At 33.5% G+C, this 21,668-nt stretch overlaps 1 protein-coding gene across 1 annotated transcript in view; it reads right to left on the bottom strand.

The window, feature by feature from the left end:
* Positions 1-2,397: 2,397 nt before the first annotated feature.
* The window catches only part of LOC106881455 (lysophospholipase D GDPD1), a 32,690-nt gene continuing 13,419 nt past the window's right edge, over positions 2,398-21,668 (bottom strand). The window contains exons 3-10 of the mRNA XM_014931839.3: positions 20,272-20,407; positions 18,723-18,768; positions 16,603-16,724; positions 14,802-14,891; positions 13,494-13,627; positions 12,885-12,947; positions 11,574-11,625; positions 2,398-9,494 (exon numbers count right to left, since the gene is read on the bottom strand). Of these exons, the coding sequence (XP_014787325.1) occupies positions 9,360-9,494; positions 11,574-11,625; positions 12,885-12,947; positions 13,494-13,627; positions 14,802-14,891; positions 16,603-16,724; positions 18,723-18,768; positions 20,272-20,407 (778 nt within the window). The 3' untranslated portion in view covers positions 2,398-9,359. The remainder of the gene's footprint in view (positions 9,495-11,573; positions 11,626-12,884; positions 12,948-13,493; positions 13,628-14,801; positions 14,892-16,602; positions 16,725-18,722; positions 18,769-20,271; positions 20,408-21,668) is intronic.

Here is a 21,668-nt window from a genome sequence, read left to right on the forward strand (position 1 = left end):
GGTCAGTAAAACAAAGTCCCAGTCAAGTATTGAGATTGATTTGACTAACTACTCCCACAAATTTAAGGCCTAGTGCCTATATTAGAAACTATTGACTGGTTGTATGATCAAGGAAGTTCATTCCAAGAACATGGTTTTGAGTTCAGTTCCACTGTGCAACACCTTGGGCCAACCAAATCCCTGTGAGTAGATTTAGGAGATGGAAATTGGTAAAAGCCCTTTGTGTGTGTTAGCACTTTGAAAATTGCTTAGCCAGGAGCAGTGATATTGATATCATTTTCACTGTCAATAGGTTGTTTGTTGGCTGAGTGCCTTCAAAGACAGGGAGTAAAATTTCAATTAACTCGGAACAGTCTTGAAAGGGTTTATCTTTCAGAAGGTTAAAACTGTGTTTCAAATGCATTCGTCTTTTAATATTGCTCTGACTACTGTAAGACATTCACTTTTAATGAACTGCAAAGAACTCGCATAAAGTGGTTCTGTCTGTTACTTAAATTGGTTAATCTATTTTAGCACCCACCACTGCAACTGGTAACCTTTTCATGTCCAAAGAAATGGTTTCCATGAAGCTCCTGTATCATCATCATCATCATCATCATCAATGTTGAACACTTGTTTTCCATGCTGGCATGGATTGGATGGCTTGACTTGAACTGGTAAGGCCAGAGGCTGCACCAGGTTCCATAGTCTGTTTTGACTTGGCTTCTATGGCCAGATGCCCTTCCTAAAGCCAACCACTCCAGTATATTAGGTGCTTTTTACATGGCATCATCACTAATGCCTTTTATGTGACACCAGCACCAATGCCTCTTTCATAGCACCTTGGTTTTGGGAGCTCAATTCTGTTGTGGTGGATGGGTCTTCTAGAGTACAACAATGTGCCACATATCACCATCCTCTGTCATCTCCTTTGTAAGGTTCAGCATTTTCAGATCAGCCTTCAATACTTCATCCCATGTTTTCTTAGGTCTCCCAATTCCACAACTTCCCTCCACCTTAAGTGATCAGCACTTCTTTATACCATGTCCAATCTTAACTGTAATATATGATCATTTGTCTCTTCTTTGCCTTTTCTCATCTGTCCTGTGAAGAGCAATTCTTTTTTTCTCTTAAGAGGTGTAACTCTTTATGCTACAAAAAAGTAGATTAACTGGGAGATTATTCAATGAAATAAACAAGCTGTCTTGTGCTACTAGTTCAAAACTGATTGAAAGTAGCAAGTGGATAGAGTAGTTATAACTGGATTTCTAAGCAAGACTATGGATATTATCCAAGCATTTCATTCTTGGTCTACCCCAAGGTGGCTCAGCTAGAAGTTGTCTTGTGATTCTTTCATGTATCATTCCAGAGTAGTGAAACTGTGACCTCTCATGAAGTAATGACTTGATTGGTGGAAACTCCCTAATCTCCAAGCTATGCACATATTTTTAGTGCAGGGATTCTTTGGAGGAACCTCATTTTGGCTGCTTTTCTTCACAATTGTACTCTTTTGGTCATTACCCTGCATTCATGACTGCAGGAAACTGGAAATAGTGAGTTTGGCATTTTTACTAACCTCTCCTCCTCTGAGGACCAAATGCTGGAGCTGGTGCATTATTGTACCACCACCTGCAATTCTAGCATCCAATGCAGGTTTCTGTTTCCTAAGTTAGCAGCCTTTCTTCAGATAAACATCAGTGAGATGGAGGGAGACTTGCATGCATGAGCAATTGCTGGCTGCTGGCCTACCTCAAATAATATTGCCCAGGTCTGCATATATGTGCAGATGCATGGTCAACTTTTACTGACAAAGCACCCCCTCACCCATAAATGTGACTCAAAATATGTCAATGAGTACTTAGCTTTTAGAAATAATACATTTCTAAATCTCTCAGAGAGATTTATGCAGTAGTGATACAATGAAGTAGTTGTATGCTGTCAGTCCCCTGAAGGGAATAATACTACTGTTAGTTAGACCTAGGAAGCTGCACTGCTTCCTGTTGGCCTTGACACATTTCCTATGTCCACACTGATGACGAGCAAAGACTCAGAAACATGTCTCTGGATGCAGACTTAGCTGGGTGGAGGTGTTTGTCTCCCCCTTGTAAACATAAGGACACAGGAAATGTGTCAAGGCTGACAGGAAGCGGTGCAGCTTCCTAGGTCTAACCAACAGTAGTATTATTCCCTTCAGGGGACTGTTACATAAAGTTGAGTACTCAACTGTTTGAATTTCAGAGAAAGAGTTCTTTGCAAATAGTATCTGTCATGTCTTTCTCAAGATTACTTATGTCCCCCCCCCCCCCAAAAAAAAAAACAGAATCAAAACCATATTCATAATTTGGTTTGTTCACTATCTTAACTTTTCTACAGTAACCCTCAAAATAAAATATTTCATGAAATAAATAACAAAATAAAGACAGTTTCAAAAATTAGTTTATTTCTAAGAAATTCTGTATCTTTTTGTAGATTTTTTTCACAAATTCTTTCTTTGCTTACAGTTTCTACTTACTGGATAGAGCAAAAAAATAATAATTACTATGGCAAACATTGAAAGACATAAGAATATTTCTTGACAGAAAAATAAATTTTGACTAGGTTTCTTTTTGTTTTTCATTATTTTTGTAAGAATGGATATAAATCTATCAACATTTTAGTAATTGAAAGCTCAAAGGTTCGTTTGTTTTCCAAACATTTTTTTGTTACTAAGAATTTCCCCAAAATGTTAATGTTTTAAGTAAAGTTGGCCTACTCCAAAGTTATAAAAGAAAAAAAAAAAACGACTAAAATTAGTTAAGTAAGAGACATGACTGTTTAACTTTTAATTCCAGCTATTTCATTTTAGAAACGAGATATTCTTTCTTTTCCCTGCAGATTATTTCAGCAAAAAAAAATGAAGTTATATTAGTTGGACATTTAAAAAAAACTAAGCTAAGCCAAGTTGTTTTTAATTGTTATGTTATTTTCATTCATTTTTTTATTTGAAGACAAATCAGATTGAGATCATAATCATTATCATTTTGTAATTCTTTGTGTGATAAATTAATCTTAATGTAAATGTAGAAATATTGTTAAATGGTTAAGTTATGGTTGGTTGAATCATTAGGTTCCTAAACTATCCACTAGCATTCTGAAAGTGTTTATGATGTCGCCATGACCCGGACAATAGAACTCTGCCCTACTTGTGAATAGTTATTGTTTAGTCCAACATGATTAAGCAGATTTATGATCAAAGGCATTTCATGACCATCCTATCGTTTCTTCTTCAGGCAATGAGATCTATGACTACATTAGTAGGCAAATGATTTGTGGAAGCTTCAGGAGCTATTTCTACCAGATTCAGTGATTGGGTAGAGGTTTCCTTGTAAAAACCATTGTAATAACTGACAGGGAGTGGAGTTGGAGTGAGAAAATAGTTTATTATGAATGGGCTTATTTTTGCTTTATCTGTTTTAGTTTTGCTGATGGCTGCTTTCTAGAACGAGAGCTGTTGTTTAACCTCAAGTTATCGCTATCAAGCAGACATACAATCAGAACCATTCTAGTCATGACCTTATCTGTTTTTGTTTCCAGACAGTGTACATGAGATTACATTCTTCAATATATCCATTTTTAAGGAAAATAGATAATGATTTAGCTGCTTTTTCTAGTGGGTTGAGTGTCTCTGTAAAAACTCCTACACTGACTCAATCTTTAAATAAGTAGCATGGGTAGGTACAATTCACCACTGTAAGCAGCAAGGGTACATTCTTCCCCAGTCATGCATAGAGAAAGGGATACAGTAATGTTTCCTCTTAGGATTATTGGTAAAGAAATTTTTTTTAATTAAAAAAAAAAACAACAGATTAACTTTACAAATTATAATCTCAATGTTAAGTTGAAACCAGAAATATATAACTAATGATGTCCCTACATATAACTAACCAATTGAAGTTTGACTTTTATGACGAAAATATTAACATACCATATGCCAAACATAGATCTTTCATCTTAAAACAACAGAAGGATGGTTTATAAACACAAAATAGAATGTTACTGATGAGTCAGCTTCTTAGGTGTTTGATGTCTTTCCTAAATAAATTATAGAAATATTCACTTTCAACAAAAATTACTTTTTATGAAACCCCAAAATATTAGGGTAAATAATGAGGATATACTGAAAACCTGATTAGAGATTGATTATATGTGATTTTTAATAAGTAATTTCAATTGTAATGATTTGTTTCTATTTCAAAGAACAAAAAACACTTTCACCTGAAGTAAACATTCACAAATTGTAGACAAACAGGGGCTATCACATTGTAAATTTGACGGAGAAAAAAATCTAACCTTTTATAAACCATATTGGAAACAAGACATTACAAGAAAATAATATGGCATGATTCAATCATTTTAATCCTCCTGTGACTATATATTCTTAGGCAATACTTCAATTAATTTTGAACAACAAAGAATTTGGCAGGATTTAGTAAAATAACTCCATTTTAATCTGATATCTGGAATATAACTTAAAAGGATTTTTTTTACATAAAATTATAATAGGAAATTTTAACTTTAATTTTAAGCACTTCAAAACGGGCAGTTTTGTATTTTAAAACAGGTGGCCTCCAGCAGGCTGGTATCAAAAGAGTTGAATCTTTTGATGCATGTAATTTAGTGACTCACTTTTAATTAGAAAATACTTTTTTTTTAAATTTTAAATTAAAGCACTTCTCTATAGAGTTGTTTTGACTCCAGATCAACTTTTGTAAGGCAGATCTACAACCAAAAGCATTTTGGCTCTGACCACCCTACTGTTTTATATATTCCAGACTATATTTGCCAATGTATCTCTCTCTTTTTAAAGATGGCAGGATATAATTTGATGGAATTTGACTGCTATTTCTAGCAGGTCAAGACTACATTAGAGGCTCTCCTGTTGACTGAACTCCTCTAGAAGTACATACCTAAAGTGAACTCATACCAGGCATTCCATGACTATTGACTCGTTCACACTTCAATTTGTTGAAAAATGATACCAACAGAATTTAATCAATTGACATTTCAAGTCAGTATGATTCCAAGAAAAGGAAAGAATGAATTAATTACAAATAGTAAATCACAACAGCAATAATTTATACTACAAAATAAATGCACTTTGTTCGTTTAAGGTCATTATTATTGCAATAGTAGAATAATTATCCAGGTTAATATGGTTATTAGAAATCCAGTAATTGACAGGGAAGAGAGTCATATCATTAACACAGAACTGTTTTCAATCTCAAAAAGGTGAAATTAAAAGAGCACTAGTCCCAAGTAGGTGACATTTTCAAAACAATATTTCTAACACTACTTTCGTTTATTATTTCATGTTTCTTTTTAAGGTAATCTGAGTTGCTACCCTCTCGATCATAAATCAGCTATTTGTACAGGGTTCTAGTTTATATCAGCTGACATGTCATATATATGAAAATGCCCAGGAGGTAAAATCTTGAATCTGAAGAAACTGATGGTCCGCAGTATTGGTAACAATTAGTCCAAATGAAAGAGAGTTTGGTTAGTTCAGTTACCGTGAGGAATGAAGAACCTAATGATTTGGAATCTTATCATGAGAGAGAGAGAGAGAATGTGGTGATGTTACTTTAGAGGTAGGCAAGGAAATGATGATAGAGAGTGAAAAAGAGAATAGGTAAGAGAGAGTGAGGTGAATAATGCGAGAGAAAGCTAGAATCGGAAAGGAAACTTAGAAAGAGCCATTGCTTCAAGCTAAGCAGGAGTGAGGTCCAAATGCAAAGTGGGGGATGGCAGGTGAGAGAAGTGGGAAACAGAGCAACAATATATGCAAAGATAGTTGAAAAATATTTTAGAAAAAGGCACTCATGGAAGGGGGGAAATGCCAGATAGAGGTAGTAAAAGAAGAGGAAGAAGCTATGAATTGGAGTGGGAAGGTTAAAAACACTAGTGTCAAGCATAGTAAAGGTTTTCCCTTGAGCTGTAGGTACAAGGGAGCCCAAGAAGATTCTAAATTTAGTTAAGCCAAATTAACAGTAAACATACTCATAAATGCCCTCATTGACACATGCATGCAAATATTTATGCAAACACACATCCAAATACAAGTACATATGAGTATAGGCATTCAAACTTACATACACCCAAAGAATTGATAAAGTATAGATCCAGAACATCCTTAAATGGGGAAAAAGGAGACAAACAATGAAGGTAGATATAACAAAAATAGTGGGCTGGAAAGCAAAAAATTATAGAAGATTGAGATGTAAGTTCATGCCTTGTAGAACAGAAGTTCCTAGGCTGAAGAAGAGACACTTTGTTAGAGACCACCACAGACAGATAGGTGGTCAGTAAGAGTGGTTTACCAACATAAAGTAATGGACTACAGATCTGAAGAAGCCTTGGATGATGTTATAGATATACAGGAAATGCTCACAGAATAGGCCATCCAATCAGTGTCCCATCTTGTCTGTGTACAATACATTGCAAAATTAGCATACTATACAGCATATTAGATTGAAGTGGTTAGTCATATTGATTGTAGATTTTGTGGTCTAGTAGGAGTATGATTTAGATGATGAAGAGGCATGCACAACACCGGGGGCTGGAACAAGTGGATAATCCAAGTTGGGAGTGACTATGAATAAGGGAACTTCTGAGCAGAAGGCTAATACACTTGTATCTCTTTTGAAGGAGATGAGAAGAGGCTTGAGAAAGATTGGATTGATTGTGGAGTATAAGTGAAAAAAGGCTGAAATTGATAATAATGTTCTGAAGTAGGTAGGTCGCAGGGTAGAGGATGAGGAGGGGAATAATCTGGTAACTAGGCATAGTACAAGTGCAATTGACTAGTTGATATCTTGGGCTTGATATAGGGAAGATTCTTTGACAGGTTGGGAATGTGATGTAAAGAAGAAAAATTGAAACAAGAACGAGAGTTTGTAGGTTTATAGTAAAAAGAAGTGCAAAGGTAGATGACAACCAGGAGGTTTACTAGATGTAGTTCATAGTCTCTACTACCCAGCTGACCTAATCAGCAGTAGAGGTAGGTGTTTTAGATATTGTGAAAAAAGATTCAAGTAATTATTACCTCCATTGGCAATAAAAGGTTTCTCTCATTGACTGAAAGGCAGATTATATGATGTTGATATGTGAAGTGTAATGCTGTATGATAGCAAGACATGGGCAATGAATGTGAAGGCTAGATGTGTGATGTTAGTGGACCTGAATGATGAAGTGCATGTGTCCTGAGAGAGGAAATGGGAATTAGAGAAATCAGTTGTAGTGTACAAGAAAGAAACCTGTGCTGGTAAGGACATTGTGATGTGTATGGAGGCTGACAGTTTGGTAAAGAAGGCTCAAGCATTCTAGTTGGAAGGAGCCTGTAGAAAAAGATAAAGGATGTAATGAAAGCTAATCTCAAAATGCTGAATCTTATGAAAGATATGATACAAAATTGTAACAAGAGGTGAAATGCTATGTTGAAGCAGTTATAGCCAACCAATGCAGTGGATGCAGTCAGTTTTAGCATTGTTATATATGTGAGATTGCCTCAAGAGGATTGCAAGCCTGACATTTGTCACGACTTTGATGATTTTTAGCAGTATATTAGAAGAAGCATGTAATACAAGACTCTTAACTCAACATATGTAGTGATTGACTTTTAGAGCTGTTGAAGCAGAATGGGTTGTCTCTACAGGAGGATATTTTCAAATTATCTGCTGATGAAACAGTACATGTGTGGAATGGAATGTGGTTCAAAGAGTGGCTCATTAGAGCAAATTTAAAGAGCTGTACAGGTCACCTGCTTACATGGGGGTAGAGATTAAACATCTGCTACTAGAATAATCAGCAGAGAATGGCAGAGTTTCAACCAGCTAGCTGATTTAAATACCATAAGCATGGGTTGTTGTGTACAAGAATGATATAAAATAGGTTGTCTTAACGAGACTGAATCTCATAAGGGCAAAGGTAGAGATAGTTAGGAAAAAGCTAAATCTAGAGAAGAGAAAGAGTTCAAGGGTGCTTGGAGAGGCTGAGATATGTGTAGATGAGGAAAATAACTGATTCAGTCAGATCAAGAAGGAAAATGATTTGGTCTCTGCACCAGTAGTGTTGGAGTGTGCAAGCTTTAGTGGAATTTTGAGTATTGAAATCAACCCAAAATAAATAATGGCTTCAGGTGAAATTAAATAGATATTTTCAAGAGAGAATCATACATGTAGTTTGTCTATTTAAACTGAATAATTATTTCATGACTCAAATTTCATACTACTGCGATCTTCATGTGAAAAGCCTGTTCTCACATGAAGATTGCAATGGTTCGAAACTTGAAAGAGAGTTAAACAAATGTTAGCTATTTGAGGGTTTTAGAGAGATAGAAAAGATAGTTTTTTTTTTTTGTTTTGTTTTGTTTTTTTTTTAATCAGAATAATTAGAATCTTTTATTGCTTTTAGTCAGGTGAGCATATATATACCACCAATCTGAAAGTTAGACTTGAGAGTGTATTCTTGACAGCTGACATGAATCACACAGAGAACGAGAGATTTGTGTCTCAGAAAGAAATAAGAGTTGTAAATTGTGTTAGTAGTGGTAGTCAGACTCAAGGTTAGACCAAAGTCCATGGGCACTGATGTAGAGGAAAAAAATGTCCAGTCAATTGTTTTGTTTTGTTCATTGTGTGTGTTTCTTTTTCTTTTTATCTCAAATCAAATTATATTACAATACAATAATTCAATAATTTAAACAGTTGTGATTTCACTTTAAAAACATACTGAATTAATAGTTTAACATTTGTAGTCAAGGATTTTGTTTCTAGCACCAACTTCACAATTAACAAAAAGAAAGGGAGAATTTTTAGAACTTTCCAGGGTTCATAACATTGATAGCAGTAGTATCATCATCAAAATGTAATTCTATTAAATTTGGTCTGAGTTTGAGGTCAAGTATACAGTTTACAATATCTTCATAGCAACTGACACACAACATATCAAGAACCTAAGTATGTAAGATAGAAGATGAAGGAGTAGAGACTAAATAGATGATACAGGGAAAATAATAAATATATATAGATAATAATGACTAGATTTCTATTAGTTTTAGCAACAACTCAAGACAGAGTCTAAGAAGCTAATAACGAAAGATTTTTTGTTGACTTTGATTCTGTTCATTTGCAGTTATGTGTTAGAGAGAGAGAGATGGGGAAAAAAGAGAATTTCAGAAGAAAACAGAAATAGTAAGAAAATATGAGAAAGCAGGAGGAAAATAATATCACTGGGTAATAATGAATTAGAGAAGTAAGTGAAGAACTTTCAACACAAAGATGGTTTGCTATCTATGTAGAAATCAAAATTTAGTTGATTGCACAATAAAACTGTTGATACAAGATTTATCGTTTGAAAAAGTGAGGATTTTTCTCTATAAAATCTCCTAGTTTTGTAGGGTAATCTGTCATGATTCCAGTGGCACCATGTTTAAAACCTTTGGCAAATTCATCATCGTCGTTTAACACCCAGAGATATACCTGCAGTAAACCAAAACATATATATATTTGAACACACAAGTTGAATAAGCAAAAACGTGTATGGAAAATATTTAAAATATATATTAAAAAAAAATACAAAAAAATCAATAAGTGACTTTTAATGTGTGAAAAATGAAAGCTTTTAAACATTATTTAATTTCCCTAAATCAGAAATAGGGAGTCTTTTTCAAGAAGTGTGCCACATGAAGCATGGTTCATCATCAGGTAACTTCTATTAGGCATGCCATTCAGAGAGTCCTGTGGGTCACAGCTTACCCATGACCACTCTAAATATTTCAGAAACGATTAATCTTTTTACTGTTTTTGAAACTGCATGCACATTGTGTGTGCATCATGTTTAAGTCAAACTTGTTTAGAAGCTCCTCCAAGTCCCTCATCTTAACACTGATGATGTTGCATTTTCCTTTCTGTTTAACTGGTGCAAAATCCAAACACTATCATGTAAAGGTACAAATAATCCCATGTATATAAAAATATACATGCTTTACACTACTGCAGAAGAAATCTAGATTTCAGCTAACATCACATGTGTAAATTAAGGAATAACTAGCATTTTTATACAATTTTACCATGAACAGAAATCGAGGTGTCACTTGGACTGGTTTCAGAGTTCATTGGGATTCCAACAGTATTTCACTACCTTTCTCTAACAATCAACGACGATATACAAACCGACAATTAATTAAAAGATCCCTAGCATAACTCAATTTGGTATTCACTAAATACATACCTTTCTATAATTTAAAACCACTGAAAAATTTAATCCCAAAACCAAATAAAAATATTTTACTGACTTAGTTAAAACTGAGTTATTTGTTCTTATCTCATGCATGAAGAGATAAAATCTCAATCATAAAAAGGAAAAGCCCAAAATAGACTTGCATTAATAATGCATCGTTAGACATAAAACATGCCAGGAAAATTTAATGAAAATTCACAATAAGTATTATTTTCAAGAATCCTGCAAGTTTTTTTTAATGTTTCTCTTAGGTTAAAACCAGTAAAAACAAACTGAAAATAACTTATAGAAACAGTTAAAAACAGGAGCCTTTCACACACAATCCAATCTAATTACTCTGCTAGTCATGTTGCTTAGTATGGAATGAACTTTCATATCTAACTTGAAAGGAAAGAATTAAAATCAGTAACTAAAGTTCATTACTTGAACTTGTTTTAAATTGTTATTGAATTGGCAAAAGTCATTAGAATAACTTGCAGTATTTATTTCAGCCTTCTGCACTCTGAGTTTAAACTCCATCAAGGTTAACTTTGCTTTTCATTCTTTCAGTGTAAATAAATAAAGTACCAGTCAAGAGAGTGGACAGGCAGCATTGTTAGAGTGTCTGACAAGCTTCCTTGGTATCTATTCTACCCCTCTGCATTCTGAGATCACATTCCACCTAGGTGCCAATGATCAGCACTAATCACCCAACAACAAGAATAATCTCTCCAACCCTTAAGTGGCCAGGTGGTCAGATGAATCTACACCTAGCATAAATAAGCCAGCCACACAGTATGCAGTGGTATTTATTGGGCTGAATGAAAGAGTTGCAGGAAATCTATGAAGAGATTCAAACCTCACGAGAGAATGAGATCAATCATTAAAAACATACTAAAGGACAACAAAGCCACTATACAGTTACTTGACTTGCAAGCTATAGCAGTTAAATCTACATGACCTACCATCTTAAATAATGAAAGATACATTAGACAATGTAATCCAAGATATACAAAAAAAAACATGAAATGGTCATAGCAGGAACAGTATAAAACAGATAAAATACTTGGGCTGGATATGACCAGTTCAAATGCTAAAGGGTTAAAATATTAAAATGTATATATAATTAAAAACCATATATATATATATATATATACATTATCATAGCTCTGCCTGATTAGAACTGATTTGGTGTTAGAGAATAACAACTAAAAGAAATGACATGATGAAATTCGTAAAATAAGGTCTCTAAAGCAACATAAAATCACTAACAAGGTAATGGATTCATGTACAACAACAATTACATGGACTTTAAAAAGAGAAATAATAAAATAAATTACTTGAATGCCTCGTTTTTCTAAATGTTCAAATAAAAGTGGTCGCATAAGGATTCTGGATAAAAAATAGGAAAAAGAATTACATGTCTATAAAAATGCATAAGAAAATGATGAACGATGATGTAATACAGAATGTTGAGATAATACAGAAATATGAAATGATTGCAAGGAGCAATGATAGCATTCCAACCAGAAATATATTCTTATTTAATAGATCTATTTTAAAATGATTTGTACAATATAAGTTAGGTTTTGAAACCACATATTTTACATTTAGTATTTTCCTTTAACATTCCATTTATCTATTCCCATTGTTTTGAGTTAACCACGTATTATCTCATAACTTCAAGATTATATATTTTTAGAATAACATTGTAAGGTAGGTGTGAGGGGCTGGATCTGGTTAGTTTGAACATGAAACAGATAAAATATTTGGGCTGGATATGACCAATTCAAATGCTAAAGGGTTAAAATATTAAAATGTATATATAATTAAAAACCATATATATACATATATATACATATATATATATATATATATATATATATATATATATATATATATATATATATATATATATATAAATAAATATACATATATGACAGGCTTCCTCACAATTTGCACCATTCAAATTCCACCCAGAATGTATTGATCAACTCAAAACTGCAGTAGCAGACTTTTGTCAATGGTGCAATTAAATGGAATTGAACCTGAAACCTAAATGGTTGCAAAGCAATCTTCTTAACCACATAGCTTACTGATGACACTGAGTGAGTTTTGCTTGTTTTTAATACACAAGTCTCTGGCAGCTAGTGCCATTCTATGTTTAGACATGTTTTATATTATTCTTACTCTTTACTCTTATACTTGTTTCAGTCATTTGACTGCGGCCATGCTGGAGCACTGCCTTTAGTCGAGAAAATCGACACCAGGACTTATTCTTTGTAAGCCTAGTACTAATTCTATCAGTCTCTTTTTGCCGAACCGCTAAGTTACGGGGATGTAAACACACCAGCATCAGTTACAAGTTACACGTTTAATATAATACATAGTATTAAGGTGGCAAGCTAGCAGAACTGTTAGCACACTGGGCAAAATGCTTAGTAGCATTTCATCCATCTTTATGTTCTGAGTTCAAATTCTGCTGAGATCAACTTTACTTTTCATCCTCTCAGGGTCAATAAAATAAACTACCAGTTGAGCATTGGGATCGATGTAATTGATTTACCCCTCCTCCCAAATTTCTGGCCTTGTGCCAAAAATTTGAAACCGATATAATATATAGTATTTGTTTTATTTATTTATTTACTTACATGTCACAGAATTGTATTAACAGTCTTTTGTTCTTGCTGAATTGAAGTAGGGACTTTTTTTCACTAAAGAAAAATAAATAAATGTATATAAATAAACAGGCAAAGTTTAAATTAGTTTCTTCTTTTTTTTTTTGCTCAAATTTATTGAGTGTGACATAACATTAGCACTAGTCAATAAATTATAGGGAAAATCAACTTATTATCAAACATCATTGACACAGAAGAAATAAAAATATTTAGCATCGATGGAAACTACTATAGCAGTATTAAGAGATATATGAATATTTAATTATTAATTTCTCGCAGGTAAAATCTTTGTTAGTTTCTTAACTGTAATTATTTATACCAGCTCAATTATAGTCTGTCAGAACAACTGATATTTCTGATGCAAAAACAACAACTATTCCTAGGTGCTATGCAGTGGGACTAAACCCAGAATCATATGGTTGCAAAGTGAACTTTTTAACCACACAGCCATCATATATATATATATATATATATATATATATATATATATATATATGACAGACAGAGAGGTGAGAGAAATAAAAACCTTAATTCATAAAAGTGAACAAATGAAAAAGACCATAAAGAAGAAATAACACTTACTCTAAGATGATACTAGGCATTATAACTTCAAGGAAACTTTCCTTTATTGGCACAAAAGGTAATAATCCACTGTAGAATAATGCCAACAAAATGAGGACTCGGCGAAACGAAAATACCAATGGAATTCTAGGATTCTGAAATATAGCAAATATATATCATATTAACATTTTCAGTTTATAATTAAATCAAATCCCTACCATCATCACATTCACATACACCACTCCATTCTTTATCTAGTTTGTATCAACCATTTCTATGACATCATTACAATAGTCTGATTAGCAAAAATTAAGACAACAGTTATTGCATTTCTTAGTTCTCATGCATTCATTTACTTACATTCACAACAAATGTATTGTGAATCCTTCAAACCATTCCCACCAGCCATCCTGTATTTATCACTGACTTCTCCATCACCTGTCTAACTGCAGTGTTCTGCTACTGCAATTAAATATAAGCAGAACTGCATGTTTCATTATCTTTCTCACTACTTGAAACCACTAGCGACCGTTCCGTTTGCCGCTCCCAGACTCCACAAAAAACACATATTGCCTACAGTAGACCCAAAAGTGCTCCCCTCCTCCTACACTAGTGCTTGAAACCATTTCAACTGATATCCATCCCACATTCTCAACACTGTCCATTTTCACCAACATCTTATACTGATCATCTTTCTGTGTCACCAAGTCATCTCTCTGCTTCTGACTTGCAATCTTCAGAGAAGTACAAATGTAAATAATACAGAAGCACAAAAACACCTGCTTTCAGTGTCTGTCTATCAAAGTCAGTCAAAGTTTTGGCTGGCCTGAGACTAAAATGAAGGACCGTGGGACCGAAACTGAAATGATGGGGTTGAGAAGCAGGTTTTTAAACTACACGGTCATGTCTGAGCATATATATATATATACATACATACAGACAGATACAGATTGTGTGTGAGTGTATGTGTGTATATATATACATATATATACAATTTTAAAAACCTACACGACTAGGTGAAAAGCGCTTCATTTAATGTGACATTAATAAAAATCTGTAAATGTACAAACATCCAGGTTTCTGAGTACCTTAATTTTTTTCTATATACATATATATATATATATATATACATAGCCAGATAGATAGACAGACAAATACAGATATGTGTGTGTGTGTATATATATATATATATATATATATATATATATATATATATATATACACATATATATACATATAGTCACAGAGTGTATGCTGAAATGCACATAGTATTGTTAGTATTTAAGGTACTCATTTGTTTCTAAGTAAAAAATTGCTCAATATACTTACACATTTGAAACATTTACCATTAATAGTTTCTTGTCTGTTTCCCCATACTGTGATTTGTTCTCTATTGTATTCCTTCACTAGATCAGAAACCTATAGTAACAAATATTTCAACAATAACTATACTGCAGTTCTATATATTTTTTTATAAATTGAATAATATGAAAGAAATTTAATAAAATAATGTTCTTTAGTTAATTGTCATTATTTACAGCTACAATTAAAAAGATCTGATTAGATGCAATTATCATTACCATTCAAAGGGCATATATCTGAACAATACCACAAGTAGAATGAGAGGATTTTCTTGTCATTATTATTTTACAATGATTAAAAAACAAATATCAGTTGCTATGGCTGACTCTTTCATTCATTTCATTTATATACTTATGATGTTCTCATCTTTTAGCATTCAGATTACTTAGTCAAATGTAATGCTTTATTTATTCATATTGTTTTGAATTATTCATGCATTATCTTGTAGCTTTGAGATTTCAATGACGTGATTGTTGATTTTTAGAATGACATTATAGGGTGACTATGAGAGGCTGAATCTAGCTGTTTTGAACATAAGACAAGTAGACTATTTGGACTGGATATTGGGCTTGTTTAACCTTTCAACATTTAAATCGGCCATATCCGGCCAAAACATTTTATTTATTTTATGTTCAAAGTGGTCACATCAAAGCAACAATATCATTCTAAAAATTAACGGTTACTTTTCAAATTCTCAAAGCTACAAGATAAAGTATGATTAATTCAAAACAATGTGAATAAATAAGCATTACTTTTGACAGAGTTAAATGCCAAAGGTTAATATAGTAAGCTCTGATATTTAATTGAATTATAACTTACTTTTAGATCATTTAATTTGGTTTTATTTATTTAATGAGTGCAGAATTTAGATTTCACTTTCAATCTTATAGTCTTAATATTTTATCAATAGAGGCTCACTGGAGGATAATGTTTGGAAAAACAATGACTGGGGTGAGGGATATTTTTGTAATATAGCTCTAATGAAGGATAATGTTTAGAAAAGAATAACTGGAGAGGGTAAAACATGGCGTGGAATATGAAAATAAAAAACTTGAAAGAAATTCAGTACATTGGAATAGCATCTCATAATTTAGTTAATAAATATAAACCCGTGGTAGAGGTAGACCCAGGAAGACATGGAATGAGGTGAAGCATGATCTTCGAACTTTGGGCCTCACAGAGGCAATGACTAGTGACTGAGACCTTTGGTGATATGCTGTGCTTGAGAAGACCCGTGAAGCCAAGTGAAATCATAGTCACGGCCAATGCTGGTGCCATGTAACAGGCACCCATGTCAGTGGCACGTAAAACGCACCTTTCGAACGTTGGGCCTCACAGAGGCAAAGTGGCAGGGATTCTTTCAAGTCTTGGGCCTCACAGAGGCAATGACTGAGAGCTCTGGCATTATGTCGTGCTTGAGAAGAAGACCCATCAAGCCAAGCAAAATCACAGCTGTGGAAAATACTGGTGTCATGTAAAAGCATCCATTACACTCTCCAAATGGTTGGCATTAGGAAGGGCATCCTGCTGTAGAAATAATGCCAAATCAAACTGGACTCTGGTGCAGCCATTCTTTATTGTATATATATATATTGCCAGCCCTGGTCAAACTGTCCAACCCACACCAGCATGGACAATGGGCACTAAATGATGATGATGATGATGAGAGATTGTAAACATCTGCAATACTGATAACAGAAAACTAAAAATATGAAGAAAAGAAAATCAAATAAATTTCCGATAAGAGTTATTTTATTTTTAAAAATACCTTTTGAATGAGTACATCATCATTGACCTTCACATCAATGTTGATAGGTAGGGACGGGAAATCATCAAAGACCTCTTTAAGGAGTGGAATGTGGCGGTCCTTGACACCTACAGTTGACACATCTGTAATGAGAAATTTATATATAAATATATATATATATATATATATATATATATATATATATATATATATAAACATATACATGTATATATATATGCATGTCAATGATGATGATATGTATGTACACATAAACACACATACATGCACTTACACATCCACACAGCTTGATGTATTGGTGAACAGTTAACGGCACTGGATAGCATAGGGATTAAAGGTGCAATTGAGAAAATGTTAGCTGACACAGAGAAGTGGAAGCCATCTGAATATTGGAAAAGAGTTACCTGTATCATGATGATTTCACAGCAGGTATCAAAATACTGACATCATGATTGTTGCTCAATGCTCTATGAACACTGTAAGGGCTGTAAAACATGACATGGACAGCTGTAATGGAGATTACAAAGCTGTTATAGTCATAGGGTGAGTCTCCAGTGAGGGTGATGTCATGTTGCCCCCACCTCTTTGAACAGGGCCTTAGGCTCAATTCAGATGGTTATGTGAAGCTGCTGGAGTGTGTTAAACCTTGGTTAGAAAGGGTTGCTTCTGTAAGGCCATCTGTCATTCCTCTGGGAAGGGTCAGAAGTGGTTGTCGAAGAATTTCTACAACTTCACAAGCTCCAATTTCCGACTTCTTAATTACCTTGATTTTAATTCCATGGATTACTGTGTGTGTCACAGTTGAGAGAGACACTAACTGCTCTGCCTGCAACACCAAGGCAAAGCTTGTAGCCAAGATGAAGAAGGTGTTCAAAGATCTTCCCAGAGACAGTTAGGAGTTATGAATACATGCACCAGGTTCCAGACCTGTCTTCAGGTAATGGTGGAAGCTGAGGGTGACAAGTTTGAATAAACTGTTATCTCTCAGCCATAATATAGTTGACATTTTTTGATTTTTTAAAAATATTTCTATTTTTGAATGGGATATTGTGTTTTCTTCTTCTTTTAGACAAACTATCAAATTTAGCTACGACACTCCACCTACACACACACAAACAAAATAAAATAGAATAATCATAAAAGTAGAACTAGGGTAATTTCCTTTCATATAATCTTAACCAGACTGTATCAAAAGGTAATATCAAATAAGAACTGTATAAAAAAAAGTATTTTATCTCTCTCCTTTGAACAGTTTTGAGTCAAGGATATCTCTGCATACAAGGTAAATTAATGTAAGGGAATGAAATGAAGGTGAACTAGTTTCTAAATATGTCAATAATTTCATAAAATTAATGAAATTGTTATTAACAAAACTGAGTAAGTATTGTTATTTAGAAAAATAATTCTACCTCAATATGTTCTTCAATAGCTTTCATAATAAATGGGAAGCACAAACGAACTAAGAAAGTGGAGAGGCACTGAAGCCATGAAATGACTTTGTTAATGAGCCAATAATGGAACCTCTATGTAGCAGTTCTACCTGATAGAAATATCAGCTAAATCTCCTTCAATCATACCCTACCATCTTAAAAATAAAGGAACCATTGGGTAAATCTAGCTCAAGTCATGCATTACTGTCTTTGAAAATGGAAGGATAGATTTGACAATGTAGGCCTTGACATACAAAAAGACTGAAATGCTTTAATCATATATCTGCTCAAACCACATTACATCATATCATCCATTTTGAGTTATTTTACTGAACTAACCAGACAAGAATTTCTAATTAGCTCACAATTTTTATACTTTATCTGGTAGATATGACTCAGTTAAAATTCAAACTAAAATTATTATATTTGTGGTTCAAATGTTTGTGCAGAAATGTTTATGGTCATTTATTCTAGGATTATTACATAATACAGCATGATTACTTTTTTAAAGCATGCCTTAGATCCTATTTTATATTTAGAATAATAATATATATATATAAGATGTGAATAATAATATATAAAATATAACATTAATTTTTATTAGTGACTAGGATTAATGGAGATTAATTTTATATTTTATATACTTATACAGAAATTTTATCAACTTAAATAATCAACCAAGACAATACTCACTTGGGTTGAAATCTAGGGGTAATTCATTTTTCATAGGTGGTAAATCCTGAAATCAAAGACATATCCAAATAATACAAAGAAGAGTAAATTAGAATAGAAAAATTGACAAAGTGTTACTAATAAAATATGGTTCTAAAGAAATTATCCTCTTCATCAAAAATATTATACCTCTTGCCCAGGAAGCCACAATCATGTCAGGAAAATTTGCCAGTGTCAGTTGTTTCAGTGCTAGAATAGCAGTGAAGTGAACTGGTTTACATTTTTGAACTTCAAAGGTTTTAATTTCCTGTTGACTCAGTTTTGCTTTGACCATTAATAAACTTCAAAAGGCTATCATCAGAAATTGTTGGACTGAAAATAGCAGATACATGCTTTTCCAAACAGTCAGCTTTATATGGGCACGTTAAGAGTTTGAAGATCATGCTTCGCTACCTCATCCTATGTCTCCTGGGTCTACCTTTTCTAATGGTCCCCCCTACAGTTAGAGATCAGCACTTCTTTACACAGTTGTCCTCATCCATACACATCACATGACCACGCTAGTGCAGTCGTCTCTCTTATGCCCAACTAAATCAAAATTCTTTTATGGACCTTTAAAATACGATTTGTGAATCCCCAATTTACTATTTTGCTTGCATGCCCCCACCCCCGGGGTCACATGGACCCTGGTTAAGAACTTCTGCAGTACAACTGGACAAGTGTTTTCCTATTTGTTTCTTATACTTATGTTAACCACCATTAGTGATTCATTTGTTTTATCACACATCCTTGATGCTGTGGTGGCAGTGGGAGTCACTGCATTCATAAAATAAATACAGACCAGAATACAGAACTTAGAATATCCCACCTCTCTAAATTATCAGATGAGGCTTGAAAAAGTGCCTTTATGCCTTTGTTCCAGAGTCTCAACCTTGCTACTACCTGGAGTAATGCTATGAATGTTTTGAGTGTCTCAGAATTTTAGAGGGAAACAACAGTGTCGGTTGTTGTAATGTATAATTGAGAGTGTGCATGCCTATATTTGGATTATTTGCTTATTGGTTTTGTTTTGTTTTGTTTTTTTTACTTAATTTTATTTACTATTTATTTTTGTAATTAAGTTCTCTTTTTTTCTTTCACTGAATTATTGCAAATAAATAAAATGGCATTTGGCTTTATGATGACTCAGACAACAGCAAACTTTCAACCCCAACTTGTGCTAAATGTTAAGAGGATTACTGTCTTCAATACTTGATATTGTAGCTACATCTGCAGTCGTTTATCTCCATTTATACATTTGTATAATTTTGTGCAGTTATTAACAATACAAACATTTCATTCATCAGTGATAATGTATTCTACAATAAATTAAGCAAGGATTAAGGTAAACATCTCAAACATTTTTATCAACACAGAATTATTTTTAAAATATCCTCCCTATACATTTTGAAGTACTTTGGATATATAACAAAATTATAAGGTAATTATCTCATTCTTAAAACAATAAGCAATAACCAATAATGTACAATATACAGGAAAGAACAAACCTATGAACCTTATATCTACTCACTTTATAATCTGTTTGGGATATAAGTACAGCACAACCACATGTTCGAAGTAAATTGTTATCATGGCAAACAACAACTTGGTTGTCTTTAGTTAGATGACAGTCTAGTTCCAACATTTCTGTTCCTGTGTTTGTAGCACTGTAAAATAGTAAGTCATTCATCATTTTTAAAACAAAGGAAAATTACTCTTGTTGGTTTGATTTTACACTAATCCATAAAACACAGGATTTTTAATACTGACAATCATACGACTGGAATAATGTGTTTGTAGTAAAGGCAAGTACACTAGTACTTGGGTTGATTCAAAGCAGCAAGTTGGCAGAACCATTAGCATACCAGGCAAACTGCTTAACAGCATTTCTTCTGCCTTTATATTCTGCCGAGATTGACTGCCTTTCATCCTTTTGAGATCAATAAAATAAGTACCAGCCAAGTACTGGAATCAATGCAAACAACTTCCCCATCTCTTCAAAAACTGCTGGCTCTGTGCCAAAATTTGAAACCATTATTACTTTGGTTGAGCTAAATAGTTCAATCTAATTTATCATCATCATCATCATTTAACATCCATTCTCCATGCTGGCATTGGTTGAACAGCCTGACAGGAACTGGTAAGGCCAGGGGCCACACCAGATTCCATTGTCTGTTTTGGCTTGGTTTCTATGGCTGGATGCCCTTCCTAAAGCCAACCATTCCACAAAGTGTACTGGGTGCTTTAATGTGATACCATCAGCAATGCTTTTTACATGGCACCTTGGTTTTAAGAATCTCAATTCTGTTGTGGTGGTGGGTCTTCTAATTACTTATTGATTTATATAAATTCAAGGCAAAGAAAAAATAAATGTATTCAATATACCTCAAACTTGAACTTATGATATTTCTTTTTCAATAGAAGTAGACTAAGGAAATCATTTCTTATTCGAAGATATAAAAGTTTATAATAAAATGGAGAATGAAAAACCATTATCACTTAATTGTGTGACTAGAGAATCAGGGTAAAGTTTTGTGGAATGGTAAAAATGTTGGCATGGTAAAAAAGACTGCAATATTTGTTTTGGCACTTTGTGGTCTAAGTTCAAATCCTGCCATCACCAAATTAGGTGGTAGACTTAATCTGTCAGATGGTAACCCTTTTGTTACCATATTTTTTTTTGAGATACTCTGTGTTTCTTTCGATTAATTTTAAATAACAAAGAATTTAGTAAAATAACTTAATTATCATCAAGCTAGTGTTAGGAATATAAATTGTGACTAAGGTTTGGTAGAAGATTTTAATTCAGAGATTTTGAAAACAAGACATTTGTATTACAGAGCCAGAGGTGGTTTCAGGTGGGTTGGTATCAAAAGGAGTTAACACTGGCTGTTGGATGCAAACGATTACACCAGGTCTGTGGCTGAA

This window comes from Octopus bimaculoides, chromosome 6 (genome assembly GCF_046866305.1).
Source record: "Octopus bimaculoides isolate indiv1 chromosome 6, ASM4686630v1, whole genome shotgun sequence".
NCBI classification, from domain to species: domain Eukaryota; kingdom Metazoa; phylum Mollusca; class Cephalopoda; order Octopoda; family Octopodidae; genus Octopus; species Octopus bimaculoides.